This window comes from Chiloscyllium punctatum, chromosome 26, assembly GCF_047496795.1.
Source record: "Chiloscyllium punctatum isolate Juve2018m chromosome 26, sChiPun1.3, whole genome shotgun sequence".
Classification (NCBI taxonomy): Eukaryota; Metazoa; Chordata; class Chondrichthyes; order Orectolobiformes; family Hemiscylliidae; genus Chiloscyllium; species Chiloscyllium punctatum.
Window position 1 is genome coordinate 78,584,183 of NC_092764.1, and position 19,047 is coordinate 78,603,229.

A 19,047-nucleotide genomic window follows, 5' to 3' on the forward strand; every position below is an offset into this window, starting at 1 on the left:
AACTCCTTTACTCAACGCACTGACCAATAAAGGCAAATGTACCAAATGCCTCCTTCACTTCTCTGTCTACCTGTGACTCAAGGAACTATGAACCTGCATTCCAAGATCTCACCATTAAGTGTATAAGTCCTGTTCTAATTTGCCTGACCAAAATGCAACACCTCGCATTTATCTAAACTAAACTCCAACTGCCACCCATCGGCCCATCTGATCAAGGTCCCATTGTACTCTGAAATAACCTTCTTCACTGTCCACTACACCACCAATTTTGGTGTCATTTGCAAACCTTATGACCATTTCTCTACATTCACATCCAAATAATTTATATAAATCATTAAAAAAAGTGGACTCAGCACCAATCCTTGTGGCATACCACTGGTTACAGGCCTCCAGTCTGAAAAACAACTCTCTGTCTCTGACCTTCAAACCAATTTTGAATCCAAATAGCTAGCTCTTCCTAGATCCTTTATGATCTAACTTCACTATAACATGCAAAACCTTGTCAAATGCCTTTCTGAAGTCTATATAGACAACATTCACTGCTCTGCCTTCATCAAGTTTCTTTGTCACTTCAATCACTTAGCTGGACATGATTTCCCACACACAAAACCACGTTGACTATCACTAATCAGATGTTAGTGACTCCACATCAAGAATACTTTGTATTGGTTTTGTTCTCCCTACCTAAGAAAGGATGTATGTGCCATAGAGGGGACACAACAGAGATTCACTTGACTGACATTGAGCACAGTCGGCCTCCCCTATGAGGAGAAATTGGTTTGACTGGGCCTGTGTTCACTGGCGTATAGAAGGGCGAGATGGGATATGTTTGAAATACATATAATTTGAACAGGGCTGGATAAATGAGCTGCAGAGAGTGGGGGTTTTTCCCTGTAGGTGATTCATGCTGCACTTGCAACTTGAAGTCTGTTTCTGTCTCCAGCGACCTGCTGAGTTTTTCCAACATTTTCTGTGGAGGTTTAACCTGGGTGGGAGAGTTGAGAACTAGGATGACCTCCTTCTGTACTGTAAAAATCGATGTCACAGTTCCAGCAGGAAGATAGTGTGTCACTTACTGCCACGGCTACAACAATGTTGCTGTTGGCTGTATCAAGAGCAAAGGAGGCGGGGAAAGACCTTCAACGTATGACGTACGTGTTTGGCGTGAGGGACGTCCGGGCGTCATTACGTCACCGCGCCACAGGTTATAAAAAGGCAGAGTGGCTGCGGCTGCCGCTACAAGATGGCGGCGTGTGGACGTGGGAGTCTGGTGTTGGCAGGGGCAGCTTGGGACTGGAGATGGATGCGGGCCTCGCATTGTCTGCTGGCGGCGGCGGCGGCCCTCACTCTCCTGCTCCCGTGTCACTGTGGGGCGCAGGTAGGAGCGGATCGCGGCCGCAGTCGGGACGCGTTGGCTATGCACAACCAGCCGCAGGATGGCGCCCCCGCGGGCCAGGTCGACGGCCAGGGTCTGCCCCAAGCTCAGTTCCAGGCCCGTCCGCAGGGCCAGGGCCAGGGCCAGGCCCAGGCCCAGGCCCAGGCCCAGTTCCAGGCCCCGCGGAAGAACGTCTGGCGGCTTTCGGAGGAGCCGGTGTGTCACGAAGACGTGGTCCGTCTGTGCCCCAAACACACCTGGCAGAACAACTTCGCGGTGCTGGAGTGTCTGCAGGACGTGCGGGAGGTGAGAGCGGCGGTGTCGTGCAGCTTCGGGGGGCTGGTCACTGGGCTTTTCCTGAGTATCGCACCTGGTTTTGGGGGTGGGAGGCAGGAGGCGTTAATCTTCGTCCCTGAGTTTCCAGACAGGAAACGGCCCGGTTGACAGGGAACTGTTCTGACTTACCCATGAAAACCACAATGGGTTTTGATGACTGGCAGGTTGCTCTGAGAAAGCCAAGGGAATAGTTTTATTTGCTGATTAGCTACAAAGTGGGTAGGTGCCCGACAAAGGAGTTCTGATTTCCAAGCCAGCATTTTTTATTGGGCATAATGCTTCATAATACAGACAAATTCTTTTGTCTGTATTATGAAGCATTATGTGGAGAGTACTAGTTTCAGACCACTCTTGCCAGTCAAATGATCAGCTCAAAGTTTTTGGATGGCTCCCTTTTATTTGGACTCCTTGCAGGAGTTACCAGCCAAATTGAATTCATCCACAGTTCATGTCTCCCTGTTGGAAATATCTTACCAGTATAATGTGGCACCTAGATCTCTATGGAGGTTAGAGTTTTTTGAGATAAATTATTTTAAAAGTAATTTTACACACAGGCATTTAAAGCTTGACATTCCTCCAGTTAATTGAGATAAATTTCCAGGATGACACTCTATGCCACTGAGTACCAGTGACATATTGAGAGGGTTTGATAGAGACCATGGGTCTACACATTTGTTCTTTGACTGTTGCATGTGGACACAGTTGGTGTTACTACTGTTGATTTAATTCTGATTTCTCAGAATTTCTCTTAATGATGCAACTCCTAATTTTTCAGTATGATCTACCTGAATTGGTATTAAGATGAAGGAGATTCAAGTACTTCTCACTATATTGAGACTTCAAATCCTTGTGCAGTATTTGTTAAAACATAGTCTAATGGGTTATTATACTTTGTTTCATGGAATGTTAAACAGCAGCTGAGCAGAACCTTCATTAAGACAATAAGAATAATGGCAGTGCCATGTAGGTGATATTTGCTGTTACAGTTGACGAGCTGGTGAAGTCGTTTTGGACTAATCCAAATTAATCTATCTCAAAGGCTTTGTCAATAATTTGTTGTCTCCAGGCATTAAAATCTAACATCGTGATATATTGTGATGAAAGGTCTGCCAGGAAAGAAAAGGTTAAACCAGGTTGGGTAAATCTCGTTTCACTGAGGCAAAAAGGAAGGTTTTCGATGGACTTTCTGAGTGATCGATTTTGCAATATTCTGAACTGCAGGCAAATCTGTGCAGAGCTTCTTATTCTGATCTGTTTATGGGTAACATGTCCATATAGTGAGCTGTGTTTAGCAAAACCTGCATTGGTTATAAGCTGCCATTAGCTAGTCTCTTCTAATGAGCTATACTTGGTGGTAGCTCCAATATTTGCAGTATATCTTGCAGCATTCATGAAAATTTTACACATATTGGAAATCAGTGACCTGCTTGCCCAGTGCTGAATATAGTGTACATTTTAAAATTGGTCTTGTCACTTTAGGGCTTCACTATTCTGCTGAAGTGCTAATAACAATGAATCAGTCAGAAAGTCACAATTAGTGTATGCTTATGCATAGCTATATTGGGGCAAGTATAATGCTCCTGATCCTGACAATGCACATATATTTATTTTTTTCTCACTCTACATTGCTTAGTCAAAAATCAAACAACACCAGGTTATTGTCCAACAGGTATATTTGAAACCACAAACTTTGAGCCCCCGTTCCTTCCTCAGGCACCAACCACGTTGTTTATAGCCTTGGTACGAAAGCTGGAACCACAACAGCAAGAGTCTTTTTGATGAGGTCAGACAGTATGTTTAGAGAGAGACAGTGTCATATTTCGCATTGATGTCCCCTCACCTGAACTTGTTTTGTTTTATATTCAGATTTCCAGCATCTGTAATATTTTGTTTTAATCTTTTTATTGATCTTTGGGTTTCACATCACAAGGGAGTCAAGCGCTTGGAAAATATAGTGCAGTGTTATTCACAATATGTAGTGCAGAAATTAACAAAAGATACTTCAACAGCACCTTCTAAATCCATGACCACTTCTATCCAGAACGACAAGGGCAGCAGATATGTGGGAACACCAGCTGCAAGTATCACTCCAAACCACTAACCAACCTGACTTGGAACTATATAGCTGTTCCTTCACTGTCGCTGGTTCAAAATCATGGAATTTTCTCAGGGTATTGTGGGTCAACCTAGAGCATGTGGATTGCAGTGGGTCAAGAAGGCAGCTTATCATCACCTTTACAAGGGTTCTTAGGGATGGGCAATAAATGCTACCTATCCAGTAATACTCAATTCTACTAAAAAGAAAAAGTTTCTTATTCTTGACACAACTGCACTCTGGAATTCAACTTTACATTGCACTATTTTATGTATAGTTGTCAAGTGTATTGTGGTGTGGAATTCCTTTTCTTCTGTATCCCACATATAATCTCTAGTTGCTGGTTCTGGCACCACCATTCTGGGTTTTGATACTGAATGTGCAACTGTTAGACTGTGTTGTAGATTATTTACTCAGTTGTTGAGCTTTGAATATTCTTAGGTTAGATGGATGGAAAACTGATCAGCAAGAGTAGGTTGGACAAAGTGGAATCCAGAGTTTGCATTCATCTGCATGTTAAGCTCAAGTCTGTCTGTACCTCCTAAATCAGCCCTGCTAAAAGATGGTTCCTCATGTTACCAGAACTGTAATTTGTCATCTGAGTCTAGTTAGAATCACTTGAGAAATGTAGTCATTTCAAAGACCAATACATTGATAACTTTTGGTTTTACTGTTTTTAAAATGAAGTTTATACAGTGCAGCTGTCAGTCGTCATTCTTTTCCTCAGTACAAATTCTAGACCTTTACAGATAGTGGTGTTGATTTGGGCATTAGATGCATTTGGCTTTTGGATGGAGTGTTGCCTACTTATTTCTGTTAAATGGATTAAACAGTTAGTCCAGATTGTCCTTTATTTTTACAGTAGTTTTGCACCATAAATGAAGACCAGCATGTGCATTCGATTCAATTGATCTTGACTAATTGGATCTGCACCTCACCAGTTGAATTCTGCAAAGACAGTGTGCAAGAAAAAGGAATTTTGATGCTGCAGTGCAAAGATTGCTTGCAACTGCATTGAAATGTTTTTAATTTTTCTTGTTGGCGTTGTGGCATTGGCCCAAATGTCTCAAATAGTCATTACACCACTTTAGGTGGTTTAATGATTGTAATCACAGGAATTCAGGGCCTGTTATTGTGACCTCTCACCCAGAGATGGAACGTGGATTTGCAATTAACTTTGAATCCAATTTACTGATATACTTACAACTTCAAGTCTTTGTATAAGCACAAACTTGTACTGTGTACTGTTTTTATTTTGTATTGAAGTAGAAGGTCACAGTTTCAAATTGAGAAGGCATGAGTGACAAACCATTATAGAAAAGTCACGGAGACATTCCAAAAATAAATCAGACACAAACAAGTTAATATTGATACTATGGAATGTGGGGTGATGTCATGAGGATATTAGTTTGAGGTCATAATTTCTTCAGAGAACATGACAACACATTGCTATTCTCCTCATAGTTGTAACATTAGAAATACAATCCAACTTCAATTGTCTATTTCTAGTTTTCTGTATGGTTGTGCTTTGTTGTTTTGTCCTCTTAAGTGCAACTATTCTTTTGACCTATTTGCTATCACATACTTTTTTTGCTGTTTCATTTTCTTATTTAATAACTAAATGTTCAGTCATGATCAGCTGGCCTTTTTTTGATACTTTCTCACTTTTGAGAATTCTTCCCTTTTTTGTAGATTTTGGCCTTTTGCTATTTCCTGCCTGCTTTCACAGTTGCTGTTAGTATCTTAATAAAGTGGTTTTTTTGTGTGAGTGTTTACGTGAACAGTGGTAGATTACTCAATTGAGTAAGGGACAGCAAGCACCTTAACTGAGCTCTTTATTGACACTGTGTACATGCAGGCAAGATGCCCAGGAGTGCAATGAGCAGGACTGAGATTTCCTTCCTTCCAATTCATAGATGAATGCATTCTTCAGGAAACCCAGAATTTATCTTTTCTTTTGGTGGAGACCAGGAGAACAAGGTACAGGCTTTCATTGATCATGTAAAGTCCATTAATGTCTTCTGCTAGTGCATAACTTTAAAAAGTATTTGGTCAGATTGTTGCAAGCTGTTAAAGATGCCTTGCTTATTTCTTTAGTTGGCTGAATTCATCAAACTTTTTTCCTGAAGCATTCCTAAATTTGTTTTTCTCGGAGCTGGTATTTTCTGAGTTTTTGTTTTAGTGGATGCTGGTTTTTCCAGATTGGAGCTCTGGGATGATTGTCTCACCTTCTATTATGTGCTATCTTTGGGGATTCTAACAACACTTCTATTACACCAGCTGCATTGATGTGCATATTAACTGTTTATACATGAACTGCAATTTATGGGTATTTCTTCTGCATAACAGCAAAAATGATCGCAATTCATATTCTCTCAGAGCTTTTTTCCTGATTTGCAGGTAGCAGCTATAGAAATAACAATCAAAACTTTGAACATGTTTTTTGAAAGCAGTTTTATGAAATGTCTTTCCACAGATACTTTCTGATGTGCTAAATGTATGATTGCCAATATTCGCCTTTTTTTTCTCCCCTGCTAGTTTTGCTCCTAGAAACTTTCACTCCAGCAAACTGTATGGTCATGCAGTGCTAAATTTAGTTTCGATTAGATTACTTAGTGTGGAAACAGGCCCTTCGTTCCAACAGGTCCACACTGACTCGCTGAAGCGCACCCACGAGACCCATTCCCCTACATTTACCCCTGCACCTAACGCTACGGGCAATTTAGCATGGCCAATTCACCTAACCTGCACATATTTGGACTGTGGGAGGAAACTGGAGCACCTGGAGGAAACCCACGCGGACACTGGGGGGAATGTGCAAACTCCACACAGTTAGTCTCCTGAGGCGGGAATTGAACCCGGGTCTCTGGCGCTGTGAGGCAGCAGTGCTAACCACCATGCCGCCCACCCACTGTGCCACCAGTGTTTGTAAACAATATGTAGATCATTTACACTGGCACTAATTGGGGCACTTCATGAAAGAAATACCACTGCATGATTAATTTGGCATAATGTGTGCTTTTAAAATTTATACGACTGACAACCACTGAGATTGATGGAAATTATAATAGTGTGGTGCTGAATGCCTGAGCAATACCTTTATGGTTGAGTACTTAGCTGAACCAGATGGATGTTGGTGCATGTTCCTGCTCCACCATTCAATCTGATTTTAAGGAACACTGATCAATATAATATTTCTTCATTTAAGTAATTATTGTATCTTGATCGGTACTTAGATTAAAGTATATTTTTCACTATTCTGGCAAATGGGGTGAAGGGGCCGTTAAATGTAATTGATAGTTTAATTTGTCTTCAGCAATAAAGTCTTTTTTGCTTTTGATTTTTTTCCATCTGGTGGAAGATGTGTAACATTCATTTTGGAAGTGCTTGATTCGAGCTAGATGATTGACACAATTTGAATGTCTGGTTGCTGCTTCCGTGTTGATAAGCATTGCATTGTTATTTGTTTGTGGTTGGCTGAAAGATGGCAGAAAGGAAGAAGCATAAATCTAAACTAAAACAAAAAATTCTGGACGCTGGCGAAGTGTTGTAAGGATGGTATTTATGTTGGTATGGATGAGGGAGGAGGAGCAAAAAGATGAATAGGTAGAGACAGATTAACAATTCTAAAATGGTTGGGGGTGGTGGAGGTTTCCTGCACAAATCGTATAGTATGACAGTTGTGATTCTGGAGCACTGAGTCCTTAAACAGATCAATTGTGTATGAGGATGCTTGAACATTTTGACCCATAATGTAACTTTTACTCCAGCACAGGAGAAAATGTCTTGGCCTTACTTTTTAAGGTCAACTGTGTTGTGCGGCAGAAAATGTTTGAACAATGGGTCTGATTTTGAAATTCCACCTGCCTAACATCTGAGGGATCAATTTAAAAATGATATTTTTGCCTGAGTGTTTGGGCAACCATGAAATGCTCTTGCCGAGTTGAGACTCTTAACTCTTTGGGTCAAATACTGAAGATCTGCTCAGGCAACATAATTGGAAGAGTGATGAATTCATCGAGGTCCTTCTTTCAAGTTTAAAATCTAGTTGGTTTTATATGGAATGTTGGTGTGCAGGTGGTTTCTCTGTATAGTTATCATGATTACAAAGTTGCACTTCATGTTAGGATGATATTCCTGAGGTTGTAATGGAGGACTCTCCTTAACCTCTCCCCTTGGTTGAGACGTGATGACACTCAGTTTAAACCATCACCTGTTCTCTCTCCCTCTCTGTAATGAGAGAGAAGCCCTGTGGCTTTGTAAGGTATGACAATTCACTATGATTAGCTGCTTTTTTAATATTAAATATTTTTCCTTCTATCCTTCCTTTCATCCATCCATCCATCTCTCTCTCTCTCTCCCCTTTCTCCCCCTCATGCCCGCATGCACACGTCTGTTCCATTTTCTTTAAGAATCCAACAACTGCTAATGCATGGTAATTATTTTGGCCCACACCCAAATCTAGATTCTTTAAATCTTTTCCCTTTTGGAATATCATTTATTTCCATCAGACCTCAGGTTTTCATTTTGAGCCTTTTTTGCTTATTTTAATTTAAGAGGTTGATTCATTTTGGATTGACAAATCAGTGCCATGACCAATTATGCAGCTATTCAAGAAAGCTATTGAGGGATTTGTCTTAAAAAAACTCTGAGTAGTTTGATATTTTTGGATTTATTACAGGTGACCTATACAAGTGAAGGTGTTGAGTCTTGAATCTGACTTTAGAAAGCGATAGCCATACAGTTGATGAGATCTTGCATTTCTTCTTCAAGTTACAAGTTGACTTTGCACATCTTTATCTGAAATATTCTACTATTTTTGTAAATTCACTGATAAGAATTATACCCTGAGGTGTTCCCTGCTGCACTAATATATAAGTTAGTGAATTTTGCGAAGATTTATAGCTCAGGTTGAGGTTCTGGATGTAGGTTTGCTCGCTGAGCTGGAAGGTTCATTTGCCGATGTTTTGTCACCCTTACGCTAACATCTTTAGCGAGCCTCTGGATGAAGCACTGGTGGCGTGGCCCGCTTTCTATTTGTGTTTGAGTATTCTTGGGTTGGTGATATCATTTCCTGTTCTTTCTTTCAGGGGGTGGTAAGTGGGATTTTTTTTTGTCATTTACAAAATACCTTGCAAGAACTGCAAGAACAAACACTACATTGGATAAACTGGCAGAAAACTAGCCACCAGGATTCATGAACATCAACTAGCCACAAAACGACATGACCCACTCTCACTAGTAAATGACATTACCATATGAAATGATGTCACCAGAGGAAATGGCATCAACAACCCAAGAGTACTCAAACATTTCAATAGAAAGCGAGCTACACTACCGGTGCTTCATTCGGAGGCTCACTGAAGATGTTACCTAGTATGGTAACGAAACATCTGAAAATGAACCTTCCAGCTCAGTAAGCAAACCAAATCCAGAGCTGTATATAAGTAATATCATTAAGTTGCCTCATCAAGGGGAATGTCAGAGTACGTTTATTGGTTTTATACCAACTGTGCTAACACTCAAGTTTCCTTCCACTTGACTCTACTATTGTATGCCATCTTGATCAATTTTGCACCATGTGAAAGACCTGATCAGCTAGTTGATATTAAAACATGAGTGCTCATGCCCGATTCTATTTTGTAGACTGATGTGACATTTAATTATATAATTTAAGAGCCGTTAATGACTTATGGCAATGAATGTGGACAAGATGAGTGGTACCTTTGAAGAGATGGAAACTGAACACAGTTTCTCTTTCTTAAGTATTTTGCTGATGTTATTGAACTTGTCTGGCAAGCTACATGGAAATTTGGAACTCACCTGTGCAATCCTCCTGAGTTGTTTCATTTACTTAGATGCACACATTTACTTTGTCCAGCAATTTAAAATGTTGTATTTCTCAAACACATCCTGCTCTGCCTGGAATATACCCTGATTATTCTTGTTGAGCATCCATTTGGTATTTTGGATCTTTTCTGTCAACATATTATTCTGTGACTTTACTGGCATGACTTTCTGTTTGTTCCTCTATCCTCTTAGAATCCCTACAGTATGAAAACAGGTCATTTGGCTGAACAAGTCCACACTGACCCTCCGAAGGGTATCCCACCCAGACCCATTCCCCTATGCTATTATCCTTATCCTAAATTTACCCCTGACTAATGCACCTAACCTACACATCCCAGAGCACTATGGGCAGTTAAGCATGGCCAATTCTCCCTAGCCTGCACACCTTTGGATTGTGGAGGAAACCCACAGATATGGAGGAGAGAATGTGCAGACTCTGCACAGTTGCCCGAGGCTAGAATTGAACCTTAGGTTCTTGGTGCTGTGAGGCAGCAGTGCGAACCACTGAGCCACCGTGCCACCCCAATAAGATTGCCTCTTGTTCCTAATTCTAAACCTAATTCTCTCTCTCTTGTTGTGTCTCAGCCCTGAATATATTCAGTGCCTTAACCCTGACAGCCCCTGTGGTAAAGAATTCCGCCGATTCACTCACCCCCTTCTGAGACAGATGAAATTCCTCCACGCCTGTCTTCAGTGGGTGACCCCTCACTCTGCGATGGCATCCTTTCTGGTCTGACTCTCCCACAATGGGAAACACCCTCTCCACATCTCGTGGCAAGTCTCTTCTCCCCCTCCCCAAGAATTCAGTTTTTGATAAGTTTGATGCTTGAATGACTACAAATTATTTAACCTCTCTCCCACTCCACTCCAGACCAGCAAACCGCACCCCACTCCAGAACCAAAACCCATTCCACATCCAACCCACTCATCTCCGATGCAGCTAGCCCCATCCAATCTGATCCACTTCTCCAAGAACAATCCAAACAGACTCAGGCCACTCCACCCCAAAGAATTCAGTCTCTTGCCCCATTCGATTTAACCCATTCCTCTCCACCCCAAATCAATCTAGGGTGAAGATCTGGAGAATGTCATTCGCTCTTAATTTATTTTGCTTGCCTTTGCTCTGTCACTGTAATGTTGTATACGCTTCAGCATATCAGCATTTTGGTAATTCTGTTTGTATTTTGGAACATTTGCTGACCTTGATTTTTGTATGTTTGAGTTTAAGATAAGCTAATTTGTGGTATATGCATGCACTTGCTTCAATCCCTTTTATTATTCAGTCTGAGGGTGAGGTAACAGTCGATTTCACTTTTTATGGCTTTGACCAAGTTGCCTATTTTTGTGTTATATTAAGTCATCTAGGCCAGGGAAGTTAGTGAGTAAGTTGCTTGTTGGGTGTTGTCTAATCTGAACTGGACCATTAGTAACACTGGAGATTTCATAAGTCAGTCTGTCTGCGTGTAGGTGGGTAAAGCCTCAGTAATTTCTCAGTACTGATTTTTAAAGGTCTTTTTAAAAGTGTATATGTTTGGCGATGGCCATGTTATACCCTCTGAATGGCTGTTTAACTACCTTATATACATTTATGGTGTCCATTGAATTGTAGTGAAGCAGAAACTGTTGTCATTGGGTAAAGGAGCTGCAAAGATAATTTGACAAAAGCCTATTGGTGTGTTCACCTCATTGTGCGAGTTATCGCATGTCTCTGTTGAAACTAATTGGGTAACTGGTTTGAAGGCTGCTAGATTTGTGGTATGGGAGAAAGTGAGGACTGCAGATGCTGGAGATCAGAGCTGAAAATGTGTTGCTGGAAAAGCGCAGCAGGTCAGGCAGCATCCAAGGAGCAGGAAAATCGATGTTTCGGGCATGAGCCCTTCAGGAATGAGGAAAGTGTGCCAAGCAGGCTAAGATAAAAGGTAGGGAGGAGGGACTTGGGGCAGGGGTGTTGGAAATGCGATAGGTGGAAGGAGGTTAAGGTGAGGGTGATAGGCCGGAGAGGGGGTGGGGACGGAGAGGTCAGGAAGAAGATTGAAGGTTGGGACTGAGACACGGTGGGGGGGAGGGGAAATGAGGAAACTGGAGAAATCTGAGTTCATCCCTTATGGTTGGAGGGTTCCTAGGCGGAAGATGAGGCGCTCTTCCTCCAGCCGTTGTGTTGCTATGGTCTGGCAATGGAGGAGTCCAAGGACCTACATGTCCTTGGTGGAGTGGGAGGGGGAGTTGAAGTGTTGAGCCAAGGGGTGGTTAGGTTGGTTGGTCCGGGTGTCCCAGAGGTGTTCTCTGAAACGTTCCGCAAGTAGGCGGCCTGTCTCCCCAATATAGAGGAGGCCACATCGGGTGCAGCGGATGTGTGTAGAGGTGCAGGTGAATTTGTGGCGGATATGGAAGTATCCCTTGGGGCCTTGGAGGGAAGTAAGGGGGAGGTGTGGGTGCAAGTTTTGCATTTCTAGCGGTTGCAGGGGAAGGTGGAGGTTGGGTTGGTGGGGGGTGAAGCCCTGACGAGGAAGTCACGGAGGGAGTGGTCTTTTTGGAGCGCTGATAGGGGAGGGGAGGGAAATATATCCCTGGTGGTGGGGTCTGTTTTGAGGTGGCGTAAATGACGAAGGATGATACGATGTATCTGGAGGTCGGTGGGGTGGTAGTTGAGGACCAGTGGGGTTCTGTCCTGGTGGCGATTGGAGGGGTGGGGCTCAAGGGCAGAGGAGCGGGAAGTGGAGGAGATGCAGTGGAGAAGGAGGCCATCTGGGTTGTTCAGTATTGGAACCGGTCCTCCTGGGAGCAGATGCGGCAGAGACGAAGGAATTGGGAATATGGGATGGCGTTTTTACAGGGGACAGGGTGGGAGGAGGTGTAGTCTAGGTAGCTGTGGGAGTTGGTTGGTTTATAGTAAATGTCTGTGTTGATTCGGTCGCCCGAGATAGAAATGGAGAGGTCTAGGAAGGGGAGGGAGGAGTCTGAGACAGTCCAGGTAAATTTGAGGTTGGGGTGGAAGGTGTTGGTAAAGTGGATGAACTGTTCAACCTCCTCGTGGGAGCACAAGGCATCGACGTAGCGGAGGAAAAGGTGGAGGATGGTGCCAGTGTAGCTGCGGAAGATGGACTTTTCCACATATTCTACGAAGAGGCAGGTATAGCTGAGGCCCATGGCTACTCCTTTGGTTTGGAGGAAGTGGAAGGACTGGAAAGCGAAGTTGTTCAGAGTGAGGACCAGTTCAGTCAGTCGAAGGAGGGTGTCAGTGGAAGGCTAATGGTTGGTATGGCGGGAAAGGAAGAAGCGGAGGGCTATGAGTCCTTCCTGATGGGGATGGAGGTGTACAGATTTGTGGTATATTCATGTTAACTGTGTACTGTGTCTGTTGCACATTGTACATGTCATTGTGTAAAGAAAAGTCAACAAAAAACTCGGCAGCAAATTATTGTAGATGCTGGAAATCTGAAGTAAAAACAGAAAATTCTGGAAATATTCAGCTGGGATGGAAGCAAACATATCTGGACAAAGAAAATTAACTGTGCACGTAGATGATCATAACATACCATTGAACTGAAACATTCACTGTCCCTTGATAGGTGCTGCCAGATCTGAGTATTTCTAGCATATTGTATTAATGATGCTTCTGGAAGTGCAGATGTCCCTCAATTTTAAATAATTTTTCCCTCTTTTTTTTGTAATTGAGCTTGGAAATTTTCTGCAGCAGTATTCAATTTCTCTTGGTTTGAAGTGGGATGAGCCCAAATGTCCCAAAGTTTTCACTCCAATCCAAGTTCTCTGAAAAATGCCTTAAGTAGTAGTATAAAATCATTCTGAAAGTTAAGAGTTTTGTTTGCTACTGTCGAACGGGATAGCCATGCTTGTGTACAACAAGTCCATCCTTTCAAATGTAACTTTTAAAAAAGCAGCTCAAACGGTAACGGCTGTAGCTGTTCCTGAAACAAAAATTCATAGCATGGTTATGAAACTTTCGGCTCATTCTTAGACTTTAATTGCTTCTGCAGGCTGCTGCGGCAGCTGATGTAAGGCTTTATGGTGTGTTCACAGAACCTGTTTGAGATGAAAGTGCTCAGGCAACTCATTTGTGTTCTTTGCTGTGTTGATGTTTGCTTGGCTGTGTGGAAACTAATTGGATTTCAACCCTCTGATGTCTGGCATGGGAAATGGGCAATGAGTTGAGCTCTCAGAGCCTTTGAAATGTACAGCATGGAAACAGACCTTTTGGTTCAACCCGTTCAGGCTGACAAGATATCCCACGTTAGCCAACTCCCGTCTTCTGGCACCCCACCTGTGTCTGTTGGTAATACAAATATGTCAGCAAGGGGTGCAGCAATCACTCCCCTAGCTTCCCACAGAGTTCTCGGGTACATCTGATCAGATCCTGGGGATTTATCTACCTTTACCCATTTCAAGACATCCAGCACCAGCACTTCTGTTTTATGGACATTTTTTCAAGATGTCACTGTCTATTTCCCCCCATTCTATATCTTCCATGTCTTTCTCCACAATAAACACTGATGCAAAGCATTTGTTTATTGTCTGCCCCATCTCCTGTGGCTCCACAAACAGGCTACCTTGCTTAACTTTGAGGGGTCCTATTTTCTCCCTAGTTACCCTCTTAATATGTTGAAACAAATCCCTTTGGATTCTCCTTAACCCTATTTGCCAATTTTTGCCCTCCTGATTTTCCTCTTAAGTATACTCCTACTGCCTTTATACTCTTCTAAGGATTCACTCAATTTCTTCTGTCTCACTGACATATGCTTTCTTCTTTTTCTTAACCAAAACCTCAATTTCTCAGTCATCCAGCATTCCCTTCATCTACCAGCCTTTCCTTTCACTTTAACAGGAATATACGGTCTCTGAACTCTCGTTATCTCATTTCTGAAGGCTTCCCATTTTCTAGCCATCCCTTTCCCTGCAAACATCCCTGCAAAAGCTGCAATCAGCTTTTGAAAGTTCTTGGCTAATACCATCAAAATTGGTCTTCCTCCAATTTAGAACTTCAACTTTTAGATCCGTTTTATCCTTTTCCAATTTTAAATCTAATAGAATTATGGTCACTGGCCCCAAAGTGCACCCTCACTGACACCTCAGTCACCTGCCCTGCCTTACTTCCCAAGAGTAGGTCAAGCTTTGCATCTTCTCTATTAGGTACATCCACATATTGGATCAGAAAATTTTCTCGTATACCACTTAACAAATTCTTCTTCATCTAAACCCTTAACACGATGGCAGCCCCGGTCTATGTTTGGAAAGTTAAAATCCCCTACCTATTATTCATACAGATAACCAAAATCTCCTTACAAATTTGTTTCTCAATTTCCCTCTGACTATTAGGGGGTCTATAATACATTCCCAATAAGGTGATCATCCTTTTTGTATTTCACAGTTCCACACAAGTGACTTCCTTGGATGTATTCCCAGAAAGATCCTCCCTAAGTGTAGCAGTAATGCTAATCCTTATCAAAAATACCACTCCGCCTCCTCTCTTGCCCCCCCCCCCCCCCCCATTTCTGTCTTTTCAATTGCATTTGGAACCTGGAACATTAAGCTGCCAGTCCTGTCGATCCCTGAGCCTAACCATGTCCTGAGTTCATCTGCCTTTCCTGTTAGGCCTCTTGCATTGAAATAAATGCAATTTGATTTCTCAGTCCTACCTTGTTCTCTGCTTTGTTTCTGCCTCGCTCCTTTTCCCAACTGTACCAGTGTCCGATTGATCTCTCTCCTCACTATCTCCCTGGGTCCCCCGCCCAAGTCTTCCTAGTTTAAATCCTCCCAAGCAGCTGTAGCAAATTTTCCTGCCAGTATATTAGTCCCCTTCCAATTCAGGTGCAATCCGTCTGTCTTGTACAAGTCATTTCTGCTCAGAAGATATTCAAATGACGCTTCTTGCATGCACCAGCTCCTCAGCCAAGCATTAATCTGCTCAATCCTCTTATTCCTACCCTCACTAGTTTGTAACACCAGGAGTAATCCAGATATTACTACCCTTGAGGATCTTTTTAAATTCCTGTCTGACTTTCTATATTCTCCCCTCTGAATCTCATTCTTTTTCCTTTCCATGTCATTGGTTCCAATGTGTACAGTGACGTCCTGCTGACCCCTCTCCCCCTTGAAAACATTCTGCACCCTCTCTGAGACATCCTTGATCCTGGCACCAGGGATGCAACACGCCATTCTGATTTTTTTTGCTGGCCACAGAAACGTCTGGCTGTGCCTCTGACTAGAGTTCCATAACGCAGTCGATCCTGACGTACCCCTCATTACATCAGAGCCAGTCTCAATACCAGAAATTTTGCTGTTCGTCCCTAACATTTTCCAAGACAGCATACTTGTTTGAGGTGGGAATAGCCATAGGAGATTGTTGCACTACCTACCTACCCCTCCTACTTTTCCTGGATTCACCCATCTACCTGACTCTGTTTGCGGCTTTTCTCCTTTTCTATAACTGCCATCTGTCACGCCCTTGTCAATCCCTCATTGCCTCGAACTGCTGCTCCCGACCGATCCATGCAATCTGATAGGATTTGCAACGAAAGGACACTTCCTGCAGACATAATCATCAGTAAGATAGAAACTCTCCCTGAACTCCCACATATGATAGGACAAGCACATCACTGTATGAAAGGCCATGTTTGCTTCTTCACGATCTACAGATCCAGAAAATAGCACAGTCTTATTGCTGTAAAAACAGAACAGTGCTCCAGGCTAACTTAGTATTTATGGTTTATATTTTTAAAATTTAATCGCGACAGATCTCAATAAAACATAATCAAGAAAGAACTCACTTTACTCACAACTGTAGACTTAAAGAAGGGTTACATGTAAAACCTGTACACTTACCTGATCCTGTGCTGAGAGTTCTCCCACATTGGTTCCTCCAAAGCCAGCTGTGAATTTCACTGTTCGTTAATTTTTCCAAGACACACTCCGATATCCAGCGATGCATGAACTCAAATAGGAATGGCAGTAACTTTGCAGTTTCATTGCTGTTTCAGTTAGCAGTGTAGGTTTCTTTCTCTCCCTCCCTCACTGACCATTTGATTGCTGTCGTTTGTCCGTCTTCATCCTTTTAAAAGTGCCATTGTTTTGATTTGTTTCCCCCCAAAGTTCCAAAACAATGCAACAGCATATAAAACAGTAATTGTTGCTTCTGGAATTTGAGGAAATCACCTCCAACACTTAAAATACCTCAAAGAAGCAGCTCTTATCGCCACAATTTTTCCTGTCCTCCATCTTGGATTACCCAGAATCCCCTTTGCTTTTGATGTAGTTTGAATTTCCTGCGTTCCTAAATTTTTCATTTTAATATTTATTTTAATTTTATTGCAGTGATCTGCTAATTCATTTTCAAATCGTTGAAGGAGGAAGCATCAATTTGACCATAAAAATGTTAGGTAGATTGTTGCTAGTCTTTCAAACTCCTTGCCACAGAGAGCTATGGGAACAGAGACCTTGGTCTTATTACAGTCTGGTGGATAGAGAACTAATTGACAGACAGGAAACAGTAAGAATGAACCAATGTTTTTGAGTGGCAGGCAGGAAAAAGCAGGGTACCATAACACTCTGTGCTTGTACCCGAGCTGTTCAGATTATATATTGCTGACTTAGATGAGGGAACTGATATTTCCAAGTTTGCAGACAACACAAAGCTGGTGAGGAGGGTGTAATGTGAGTAGGGTGCAGAGGGTGATTTGGACAAGATGAGTGAGTGGACAAATGCCTGGTTGATGAACTATAGTATGTATAAATGTGAGGTCATCTAGATTGGCAGCAAAAACAGAGGCAAGTAGATTGGGATCAGGAAAGTGCCAGAAGACAGTGTACTTGTACACCATTTGCTGAAAGTAAGCATGTAGCTGCAGTGGGCAGTGAAGAAGGAAACTAGTATGTTGGTCTTCAGGAGGAGAGCATTTGAGTACAGGAGCAGGGATGTCTTGCTGTAATTGTGCATGGCCTTTTGAGATTGCAACTGGAGGGCTCTATGCAGTCTCTGTACTTGAGAATGGATGTTCTCTCTATTGGGAAGTGAAGGGGGTTCAACAAAGGTTTACCAGACTTATTCTGGAATTGCAGGACAGATGCATGAACAGAGACTCTCAGTTGGGGTTATATTAAATGGAGTTTAGAGGAATGAGGGGATAATCTTATAGAAACCTCAAATTCTACAAGGATGAGACAAGATAAACCCAGGACGTTTCTGATGACTGAGGGAATCGGAGCCAGATGTCATAGGGTAAGGATACAGGATAGGTCATTGAGGATTGAGATTAGATTTATTCATTTGGGGAAGCCTGTGGAATTCACTGCCACAGTGACTAGTTGAGTTTCAAATATTAAACGTTGAATGGTGATGTTGAAGGGCCTATTCCTATCCTGATTTTCCATGTTTGTATGTATCCACCTTTTGAAGTAGTGATAATTCTATTCTAAAATGGATTCTTAATATTTCGGAAAATAGAGAGGCTGGTTGGAATTTTCAAAAAATTTGCTTAAGCATTTTAACACAATGTTATACTGTTTAGGTTCTATTTATCATGGCTGTTAGATTTGTGGAGACAAAACAGTGTGCATACTGCACATGAAATAATTTGTCAAAAGATTCCTGCAAGTAATGGGCATTTTGCATAATTGCTATTGTGTGTAAAATGCACTGAATTGTTCTTGCTTGTCTTCATTTGAGAATTGTTTATTTTTAAAGCCTGTGCAAACTGGTCTAATGGTATGGTGAATACCATATTCTGAAATGACATTTTGTGGGTAATCTGTGTTGGCAAACCAGTTGTTAGATCTAGGCTATACAGAACTCGTGTGCTGAAGGATAGGAGACTCATTCCAGTTGGTAGGAGGTACTGACTGTACCTCCTACTTTGCTTTTTCGTTCATTTCATCAACTGTTGTTAATGACTGAGATTGAAGTATGGAATGTATCGGGAGTTGATGTTTCGTTTCTATGGATACTGTGTCGCCCAGAGATTTTATTATATTGTGCTCTGATTGTCTTGTTAATTACATTGTTAATTCACTTGCTATTTTGGTACCTCAGACAATACAGCGTTGATTTAATACACCATGAATACTGCTTTTCTGCCAGATTATTAAATAGACCTGTCATACCAGGTAGTTTGCAAAGGTAGAATTGTTTAATACTGACTGTTATTACTGGCCTGTGCTGTGAATGGGTGCGTAGCAACTTATACTAGTACAGTAAATGAAAAAATGAATGTGTGAGCATGACATGATTTTTTGAATTTCTTTTTACCACATTGTGTTGATCTATTTCTATGAAAGTTCTTGGGTTAGAAGCATCAAAGTTAGAATGAAAATTTGTAGATTTTGTAGATTGCCCTTTGATTTATACAGTCAGTTTAATCTTTGATATAGTTCAGTGCAAAGA

At 42.0% G+C, this 19,047-nt stretch overlaps 1 protein-coding gene across 2 annotated transcripts in view; it reads left to right on the forward strand.

Moving 5' to 3' along the window:
• Positions 1-1,243: 1,243 nt before the first annotated feature.
• Positions 1,244-19,047, forward strand: part of glg1a (golgi glycoprotein 1a) — a 140,364-nt gene continuing 122,560 nt past the window's right edge. The window contains exon 1 of one of the 2 annotated variants that reach the window (XM_072547752.1): positions 1,244-1,681. In XM_072547752.1, the coding sequence (XP_072403853.1) occupies positions 1,244-1,681 (438 nt within the window). The remainder of the gene's footprint in view (positions 1,682-19,047) is intronic. The other variant, XM_072547753.1, reaches the window with a different exon arrangement.